The sequence below is a fragment of the Anas acuta genome, chromosome 4 (genome assembly GCF_963932015.1).
Source record: "Anas acuta chromosome 4, bAnaAcu1.1, whole genome shotgun sequence".
Lineage (NCBI taxonomy): Eukaryota > Metazoa > Chordata > Aves > Anseriformes > Anatidae > Anas > Anas acuta.
The window spans coordinates 61,136,890-61,146,907 of record NC_088982.1 but is presented as its reverse complement, the minus strand read 5'-3'; the positions used below and the strand labels follow the sequence as shown (position 1 = coordinate 61,146,907).

The following is a 10,018-nucleotide window of genomic DNA, read 5'->3' as shown; positions in this document are numbered from 1 at the left end:
AGGTACAGGAGAATAGTAGGAATGGCATACGGATTTGTAGGAAACCCACTTGTACTATTCTCTCTTCGCTGAACAGCTGTGCGCAGTTTCCCGGGCATATGTGTGGCAGGAGGAGCTGTGCCCAGTTTCACAATGTGCCCAAGAGCCAATTTCACAAGCTGTGCTCCCTTTCTCGAGTTTCCCCTCTACCCTCCTATTAAAACAGAGGGCGTAGACCCTCTTTCTCTCAGGTACTTATCAACCAACGCTAGGGGAAACAAGACACAGGCACTAACCTTTCTTTTACCCATTCGTTGCCTGCGGAGAAGCTCGGGGCGGGAGAGGCGAGGCCGCAGCCGGGCGCCTTCTCCCTGAGGCGATCTGGCCGCCATGTCGTGGCCCTTCCCCTTGAGCCGCCCCTCGGGGGCGTGGGGCTGCGGGCACGGCGGGGGCCGCTGCGGCCGCTTCAGGCAGCATGGGGCGGGCAGCGGCGCGGGGCTGCCGGCTGCAGGGGCTGGTGGTGGTCGTGGTGGTGGTGCTGTGCGGGACAGCGGCGGCGGGGGGCCCCGGGACGGCCCCGCTGCTGTGCAATGTGAGCCTGGACAGCCCCGCCGAGGAGCGGTGGCTGCCCGTGCTGAGGCACTTCGAGCCCGCCTTCCTGCGCGCCGCCGTCGCCCGGGTCATCGAGTGAGTGTGGGGCGGCGGGGGGACCCTCCTCGGGACCGGGGGGGGGTGGCGGGGATAGCTGGGTGGGGGATGTAGGGCTCCGAATTGCCCCCAAATCGCCTGGGCTGTGCAGGGTTCTCGAGGGATGCGTGGAAAGGCGGTGAGGTGCAGCGAGGGATGCGGGCGAGGGTGCTAAGCGGTCGGTGTCACCCGGCACGGCTGGTCCCAGTTTGGGACAGGCACTCGGTGGAGCAGAAGTTGCCAACCTTTTTGTCTCCTTCTCAGCTAATAGGTAGCTAATGCCTTGAGCGTGTTTTGCAGTGAAACCGTGCCAAAATGGGTCCACGAAGTTATTCAGCCAATTGCGGCAGAGCTGGAGTCCTTCATGCCGCAGCCCTTCGCAGGGGAAATCCTGGGGCTGTGCAAAGCCCTGGGAATCAGTTTGGGTGACGGAGTTCTGCTTAACTTCGCCTATGAATCCACCGCGTAAGTGACTGAGAGTAATAGAACCTGACAGACGTGGACACAGATTCATTTTAGCTCAGTATCTGACAAGGCAGATGAAGATACAGCAGATAAATCACGCTGTTTGATCTGATGCCATTTCTGATGTTCAGTTGGGAGGCAGTTTGCACGCTGATTTGGATGAGGTACAGAGCAGCATACCCAATAAGACAGCCTTTTAAACGCTAGTTCTTCATATCTCACAGAGCGTGCTCATCATCCTGAGCCCCCATAAGACCTAAGAAATTTTAAGTTTCTCGGCTCTAACAATGCTCCAGAATGAACAGCAACCAAGTGCAAACTACCAGTCTGCAACTTTTCTTTACCTTTACAATTTTAACAGACAGTGCTGTGTATCACTAGGATGACAAACTTAAAACTTCAGATAAAATAAGTTGTGAATTACCTGCTAATTCGATTACAGAATTACGGAGTATCCTGAGTTGGAAGGGATCCATGTGGGTCATTGAATCCGACTGTCGATTCCACACAGGGCAACCTAAGTGATAAAACATATATCTAAGATCATTGTGCAACAGCATACTTCTTGAACAACGTACTTATTAAAAATTGTTTCCATGAAAGTGAAACTATTACTGAAAAATGAGTTTCAGCACACTTCCTGTCCTAGAGAAGTTAGACTGCTGTTGAAATTGTCAATGCTTTAAAAGTAATCAGTTTTCAAACTGAAAAGATTTTGTTTGAACATTTAACCTAACTAATCAAAATATAATCAGGGTCCAGATAGAAATCAAACAATCTATAATTAGTAAAAAAGGAAATAAAAAAAAGTTTCAAACTGATACTTTGTGGACATTTTTTGCTGTTGGCTTTTCATCTTGATTTAGAAAAAGCAAGTTTTGAAATAATGACATTTTTCCCAAGTGGAAATCATGGTTCCTACTTGATCTGCTATATCTGACCTGATATAGACAGTAGCAGGGATTTTGACTTTCTAAGTCAGGTGTGATGTCTTAAGTTAAATATTGTACAGTTTTGTATTCCAGGCTCTCTGGAAAGTCTTTACCTTGTGAATATTGCGCATGACTTGTACAGGACACTGTCAAACTTTCTCATACTTTTATTTTTCCTTTAAACTGAAAGTGAAGGCTGTGTGAAATTATATGAAAAAGTATAAGGCGAGACTATTCTTTCACGTTGTGTATTGCAAGCGTTAATGATGTAATGTGAGCTCTTATTTGTATGCTTCCATGTGTAAAGTACTTAGAAGAAAATAAACTCAGTTACTCCTGAAATGTTGTGCTAGTTCAACTAGACTGTAATGTTGAAAGTGTTGTAGCTTTTTACAAAATAATTTTCTCTTTTTTTTTTTAAAGGTTCTGTACTAGTATTGTCGCTCAGGATGAAAAAGGAAACATTTACCATGGTCGGAACCTGGATTATGACTTTGTAGATATATTAAGTAAAATTACAATTGATGTGCAGTTTATAAAAAGCGGACAGGTATGAACTGTGGGTGGTGTGTCTGGGTGGTATTCTGTGAAGCAATGCTGTGTGGCTGTACAGCTGCACAGGCAGCAGCATTTAATCTGAGATATATGGTTCCCAACGCAAGTTTACTGAATTATCAGAGCACCACAGTCCCTCTTTCTAGGAATGTGGGATGAGTGCTGTTTTTTTGTTTTGTTTTCTGGACCTCCAGTTAGCGGAACAAATAAAACTGCAATCTAGTGTGTCAAGATCATTATTTGGAAGGAGATGATAAAAGAAGAAAATGCCAAGGCATTAAAAAAAAGGAAGTACTACAGAATGTAGAAAAGAGAGCAGTTTTGGCAGGGACCAATTTTTTGTCCCTTTTCTAAAGCCTTGTTAATTTTATTGACCAATGTGTATGTTTTAGATGAATATTGCCTAAAATGAACTAGATGCTAGTGCAGTCCTCATTAGTTTAATTTTCTTAATATTCATTTGTCCTTTTTGCAAATACAGAATTCTTTGTTTCTTACTTGGTCCCTTGCTAACTTGAACAAAATTTTTGTAGCTGTTGGTGATCGTTAACAGATGAAATGCAGTGTATTGTGAGTCCTTTTATCATTTACTTTGCAAGGTTTATAATAATTTAAGGCAAAGAGTTTTTAAAGGGATTTCCAAAACAATATATGAAAGTCACAGGAAAAAGTACAGGATGCTGTTTTGGAATGTTGCTTGTATTTCAAAAAGTGCTTAGTTCCGGAATGCTAAAATACTGTATGTTTCTTGGTTTCAGATAGCATATCAAGGAACCACGTTTCTTGGTTACGTAGGCTTATGGACTGGACAAAGTCCACACAAGTTCACAGTCTCTGGTGATGAACGAGGTAAAAAAAATCCATCTTCCACACTTGACAACATGTATACTATTTCAGTTGATTGTTGCCTCTTCCAGCTCTTCTGTCACATTCTCTAAGAGGGAAAAATACTGTTAGGTCTGCCAGAAAGGAGATGAAACTGAATGACTTCTCTGGCCCTCGGGAGATGAAAGCACACATGCTGCCAGTTTTTGGCTGCTACAGAGGAGAGAGGCATTTGTTTATCAGCAGTGTCATCTGAGCTTGAAAAGTGTCAGAGGAGACAGAGTAGGAGGAGGCAGTAAGGGAAAGATCTTGTGATCTGTCCGAGACACAATGAGAGATGACAGAGTAGGTGCTGAGACAAAAAGGGAGCCTTGTATAGCAAATAAACTGTCACTTTCCTAGTTCTCTCTTCCTTTCCCTATATCCCATTTTTCTCTGTCCACATAAGACAGCTTGAATGAAAGGATCAGAAGAGAAGAATAAGACAGAGAATTATATACATATTCATTATCTCCGTAATTAGGGACTCTGGTGTGGAGCACGTGTGCCTTTTGATTCCTGCTTCCTTTGTTAATACTGCTTTCTTGCAATATTAAGATTCTCTAGATTGTTTCCATAGTTGATATTCATATTTTTTAAAAGCCTGCTTCTGATGCTAGTGTAATTATTTAATCCTTTCAAAACTGGATCATCTTGGGCCAATACTGAGAGATGCTAACTGCTCTTAATTTGTACTAAAATCAGCTTGGACATAGAGTCTTAAATCTTTGAATCTTTGCAAAAGGCTTGATTTGGTCTTGAAGACCAAAGTCTGAATGGGCATAACCTGGGGACAAAACCAGTGCTGTTCTGTTTTCTCTAATGTATCTCAGCAGTGTGCAAAGATCATCTGAGACCATGGTGAGATGCGTTAGTCCATGCACAAGCTCATTATTTTTTCCTGATTACGATACTGGAATCAAGTGCTGCAAACATTTGTGTGAGATGGGCCCCTCTTGTCCATCAGGAGCTGATGAGCTGTCACCAACCTGCATGCCTTTGTTTCAGTTGCTTTTTTATTATAGACAATAATAATTCACTCAACACATGCTGCGGTCCTGTAAATCAGTTGTTACTGACTGCTTGTTTGTCTGTCTGTCACCATACAACTGAAATGAACTTTGAGGAAATAAACTTGTGCACTCTGGCTGGGAAGGGAGGTGACTTTAAATTAGAGTGAAGGTCTCTCAAATAACAGATATTATTTCTGTTGCCTTTTTCTTGTTTGGGCATAAAAAAAAGTATAAAGTTGTCCTTCTGTTTTTCTTGGTTCTCCTAATTTTTCCCGAAAACACACAATCACTATTACTACCTCTTTTTTTTTTTTCTTTTTTCCCCTTTTTAGTTACTTTAAGATTTCAGTGTAATTCTTGTTGTAGGAGTTCAGTAAGATGAACAATGAGATGATTTATGCTAATATTTGAGCTGACAGATGTAGATTAACAAATCATATCAATAGACTTGCAGTCTTTTGGGCAACGCGTGTTGCAAAGTGTTACTTCCTCTTAGGGCAACCTTTGACTCTTCCATGCTCAGCACTCAGCTATGAATAAAAAATGATGAAAAATTGAGAAGCTAGTAAATTATCAATGCTGAGTTCTTGATTTAAAGTGCTAGCACTTGCAAGTTCTGAGAAGTACTGCATATTTTCTCTAAAGAGCTAAATACCTTTTTCACTTTTGTTAATGCTGGTATCAGATCCTCTACTTCTCGTTCACATTATGGGTCCTACAGTGATTTGCTTGAGAACTTCTGTTCTAAGTTACGCAAAGAGCACAGTAAACAGATGTTCTGTTTATTGTGGCCCTTCTCAGCAGCGTGATCTCTCTGTAGCTCTTTGTTGGATTCTTGGAAGTGAAATTGTTGAAGCTGATGCTGGAATCACTATAGGCTGAAAGAAAGGGAGTCCTAAAGTACTGATGGTAGCACTGAAACAGAGATCTTTAACTTCTGAGCATGTTTTCTGACTGAAACCTTTCAGACTGATTGAGAGTTCTGTTGCTGTAAATCTTTTAATCTACAGATTAAGAGTTTCTAATCGAGTAGAGGGTAAGATTGCAGAGCTAGAGATGGGATGTGGAGAAGAAAGGAAGACGAGGAGGATAGATTTTACAGTGTAAGTAACGTGTATGTGCAATAGTTTGTTTTTTTTTTTCTTTTTTTCCAGCGGGTGGTAGCTGGTGGGAAAATGCAATAGCTGCTTTTCTGAATCGCAATTACCCTGTCAGCTGGCTTGTCCGAGATGTAAGTGCACTACGTTATATTCTCAGATTTCAGTGATGTCGTTTCAATTTACAGACCCCTAGTAAATTTGACTTTTTTCACAGAAAATTGAATAAATTGGTGAGATTATATTTTATAAGGGCAGATAGGTATTATCCCCAAATAATCTGCAACGCGTTTGATAAAGGCAATTCCAGCCTGTCAGGGGGACGATCTCTGATCCCTGCCAAAAATCTGAGTATCTGTGCAAAGACTTCCTTCCAAGGGAGGATCTCAGCTAGCTGTGAGGGTTATAGTAATTTAGCAAATTGAGCAGCTGTACTCTCAGATAGTATACATATGAACCCATGGTTGTTTTATTACATTTGATAATTTCCCTTATTAAAGATAGAGAGCTCACTGGTGAGTGGCAGGAGTTAGACTGGTGTTTTGTATAGCACTTTTAATGAATGTTGTATTAGTATAGCTGCTAGGATAAAACAGGTTTGATGCTTCTCCGATTTATGAATTATAGCAAACATGAATGTTATCTTTTGTAAGTAAAAACCTCCCTGCAGAGCTGGAATGTTTACTGGAGACCTCATTATTGTCATTTTTTGAGTTTGAGTTGTGAGCTGAGGCCATGACTTGCCTACTACTAGCTGCAGTGCTGCTGTCAGAAATAACTAATTGTTTAAAACAATTGAGAGCACTTTTGCTTTATGTTTGTTCTCCATATTTGGCTTTAGTTCCTTCACAGCACTGATTTTTAAAGAAGTACTTCAGTAGACTGTGGCCCTATGCCTGTAAATAGTAGCTTCACTGTGGTGGAGTTACCAGTTCATACTAGGTTAGTTGTGTGGTTATGGCAAGAAAAGGAAGGCTTGATGTGAGCAATGCCACTGCTTCTCCATTGTTATCAAAATCATCTTAAACTAAAGGCAAGACAATGATGCAGTACTTTTTTTTTTTCCTCCTCATCCCATTTCTGTCCCATTTTGCAAGTTGAAAAACTTTGAGGATTGAACTGGCAGAGTGTTGACATGCCTTTATCTCTTCAATGGCAGATTTTTCATCTTTTTTCACCGTATACATGTGTGTGTGTACATGTGTATATGCATGTATGTATATTTACTTTGTGTATTTGCAAAGCTGGGAGTAATGAGGTCTGTTGCTAGTCACTCATTTCATGTTCTTGTGCTAAAATCACAAGCACAGTGATAAAGTCACAGAAGTGTTTTCAAAGAGGTATCTTCAAATAGCACCTTAGAGTTGATTGCAGTTTGCAACAAAGCTGCGACTGTTGTGCTTTTTCAGGTGTCTCAGTGCTTACTTTGTGCTTGACTGTGCTTTGCAAATTTTGTTTCATTGTGCTCTCCTTTTTGCACTAGACCCTGAGCAGAGCAGAGGACTTTCAGTCAGCTGTTCTCAGACTAGCTGGCATTCCCATCATTGCTGAAGTTTACTATATTGTAGGAGGTGTATCACCCAAAGAAGGCATGGTCATAACGAGGAATAGAAGAGGGCCAGCTGACCTCTGGCCTCTTGATCCTTTAAGTGGAGCGTAAGTACACAAAATGTTTTTTTTTTTTTTTTTTTTTTCATACTCCCTCTTAAGTGATACAGCTTTCTTTAGAGATCCAGGCCCATCTCTTACCAATGTTGAGAAGGGAAAGCTTGGGAGCCTCAGAAAGGAACCCCAGTCCCTTCCTGGGAAGGCATCACACTGCCTTGTCAGATTGGGGTAGTCCAGAGCATCAAAAAAGCATCTGTATGTATTTATTTTTTAGATAGATTTCAAAGGAGACAAGATTTGAGGGCACATTGAGGGCAAGATTTTGAGGGTTGTCTGCCAAGTATTGTATGATTAAATTCAGTGCTCCCAAGTTAGTTTTCTCACAGCGTGGTAGAAGGGTTGAAGGCTCAAAACTAATTGTTTCTGTGATTTTTGTGAAATCAGCTGCTTGATAAACGAAGGAGATCCTTAATAGTTGCCCTGCAGTGACAAAATGGAACTTAATGATTGCTGTCAGTTAGTAAGTGCTGGCTTGGCAACAGCCAGATGGCCTGTTGGCTCTGTGTACTCCAAGTGGAACGCTGCAGGCTACAGCGTGTACACATAATCCTTTCTCTAATTATCTCTTTAAAGATCTAATCTTACTTTTTTCCTAGTCAGTAGTAGTTTTGCCATTAGCAGTTCAAGAGGTCACTCCTTTTTCATTTGCGTTCAGTAGCTTATGGTAAAGGCTGCTATATGTATAGGATCCCTTGGATTTGCAAGAGACACAGGGAAGAGGCTTTTGAGGGAACTTTTTTTCCTTTGGGCAGTACAGAAATACTGATTCTCGAACTTTTGTTAATTACCTGCTGATGCACCTTTTGTTTGCTTGCTTGTGTGTTACATGACAGGTGGTTTCGTGTGGAGACAAATTATGACCATTGGACTACCCCTCCTCCTTTTGACGACCGAAGGTAAATTTAGTTTAGACCTCTGCAGTGAGATATCGCTTCCATTTTTAAAAAGCTTAGAGTCTTGGGTGTTTTCTTCTCTGAGCAGGTGTTAGCTTGCTGAGCAGGCAGTTTGTTCAGTTTCTGGAATGCCACTTGAATGGGAACAGATAAGCTAGGAGTGACAATGACACGTGCCAGAGGAAAGTCTGTGTGGCATTGAATGGCATGCAAGGTGAGAAGTAGCAAGGATATACTGTGTATCAAACATTTCCATATAAAGTTTAGTAAAAATTACATTTTCACTGGGAATCTAAATCCTGTATTTGATGGCACTATTGAGAGACTTGCAGATGTCACACAGTCTTTAGGATGTGTGGTCTGCAAAAAGCTGCTGGCAGATTCCCTTTGTTCTGAGTTCACAGTGTAGTAACACAGTAACTTCAGCAGTGTGAGTCTAGATTAAGTCGCACAGAACTGTAGATAATTTTAGACCATAAGAGGCATTTTAAAATTAAAGGCATTCGCTGAGGAAATTCTTCACAGTGGAGGTTCATAGCCTTTGGAACAATAAACTGTGTTTAATGATATTGCATTGTTCTCCCACAGAACTCCAGCCATGAAAGCTCTCAATGCTACTGGACAGCAGAATATCAATTTTGATACGCTCTTTCAGGTATTTATTTTAAATTCTGTAATGTGGCACGTAGACTTTCACTTGAAACTCTTTCAAAGCAGAAGTGGTTACGTGGTTGTCAGTGATTTTAAAGCTATGCAAGGAAGGCATGGTGAAAAGGATGTGCCACGCAGCCACCTCTGGAGAGTTTAAGGCTGACAAGTTTGTGCATTAAAATGGTCCTGAACTCTCTGTGTAGTCATTTCATAATAGTCTGCCAACCCAAGTTGAAAGGGTAAGCGATGAATCCCATCACCATCATCTCCGTGGAGTTCCCTCGTTCAAGCGCAGTCATAAATATTAGAGCAGGCAGCTAAAGTGTTAGACAAGAGTGATATTTACCACTTAGTTTTGAGAACTTCAATTTTGTGTATTTCAGAATTATATTTTTTTTAGTGAAATGGTCCAATACTTAAAACACACAGCAAGAGTAATTCTTGATTCTGTATTATTTGTGTTTATAACTTCATCCTACTGCTGTTTCTAAATAGCATTTTAATTCCCTTTTCACCGAAATGACACATTTTCAAACTTTCTGTACAGGTGTTGTCAGTGAAGCCAGTCTTAAATGAGTAAGTATTAGATTCAGAGATGTCAATCAGTGCCTCCTACCATGCCTTCGGCCACTTAAAAGGCCATCACAAATTTCCTCAGGATTTTCCTATACATCTGTTTGAGTATCTTGTCATTTCCCAGCATAGATTACTGCTTGTGCAGATGGTGCTGAAGACTTTCACAGAACTCTTCCTCTCTGGCCATCTTCCTCATGTCTCTCTGGCCATGAAACTGTGCTTTGTTAAGCTTAGTCTGGTAATGGGAAGTTCCTTTGTGGTAGTGAAACAAGTAACAGCTTACATGAACAGCAGTAATTTCTTAACAGTTCTTTTTACCAACTCCTTTGTGCCTTTGACTTTTGGAAAGGTTGGATTTGTGTTAACGCTAGAAATGGCTTTATCTGGCGCTTCAAAAAGTGGTAAATGGGGACATAGCTTTTAGGTACCATTTACTGGCTTTTTAAAACAGACCGATTTCAGTATAACATTACAGTTCTGCATTGTTCCGCAGGTTATCCTGTTTTGCTTTGCTTTTACATGGAGCTCAGTACCTTCTCTGGATCAGTCACTCACATTAGAGCTTGGCAATGGGTTCTTCAGAGTCAGTATGAGGACTTCCTCTCCTCTTTCTTATAAATGTGAGGAAATTTGGAAAA

At 41.2% G+C, this 10,018-nt stretch overlaps 1 protein-coding gene and 1 long non-coding RNA gene across 2 annotated transcripts in view; one reads left to right on the top strand and one right to left on the bottom strand.

Annotated features, from left to right (window-relative positions):
• The first annotated feature begins 391 nt into the window (after positions 1-391).
• The window catches only part of NAAA (N-acylethanolamine acid amidase), an 11,119-nt gene continuing 1,492 nt past the window's right edge, over positions 392-10,018 (top strand). Inside the window, exons 1-9 of the mRNA XM_068679292.1 lie at positions 392-666; positions 967-1,131; positions 2,487-2,613; positions 3,377-3,467; positions 5,650-5,726; positions 7,076-7,248; positions 8,094-8,156; positions 8,742-8,808; positions 9,352-9,380. Of these exons, the coding sequence (XP_068535393.1) occupies positions 455-666; positions 967-1,131; positions 2,487-2,613; positions 3,377-3,467; positions 5,650-5,726; positions 7,076-7,248; positions 8,094-8,156; positions 8,742-8,808; positions 9,352-9,380 (1,004 nt within the window). The 5' untranslated portion in view covers positions 392-454. The remainder of the gene's footprint in view (positions 667-966; positions 1,132-2,486; positions 2,614-3,376; positions 3,468-5,649; positions 5,727-7,075; positions 7,249-8,093; positions 8,157-8,741; positions 8,809-9,351; positions 9,381-10,018) is intronic.
• LOC137855170 (uncharacterized) overlaps positions 1,162-10,018 on the bottom strand; it is a 26,555-nt gene continuing 17,698 nt past the window's right edge. The window contains exon 4 of the long non-coding RNA XR_011095557.1: positions 1,162-1,648. This is a non-coding gene — a long non-coding RNA (uncharacterized lncRNA). The remainder of the gene's footprint in view (positions 1,649-10,018) is intronic.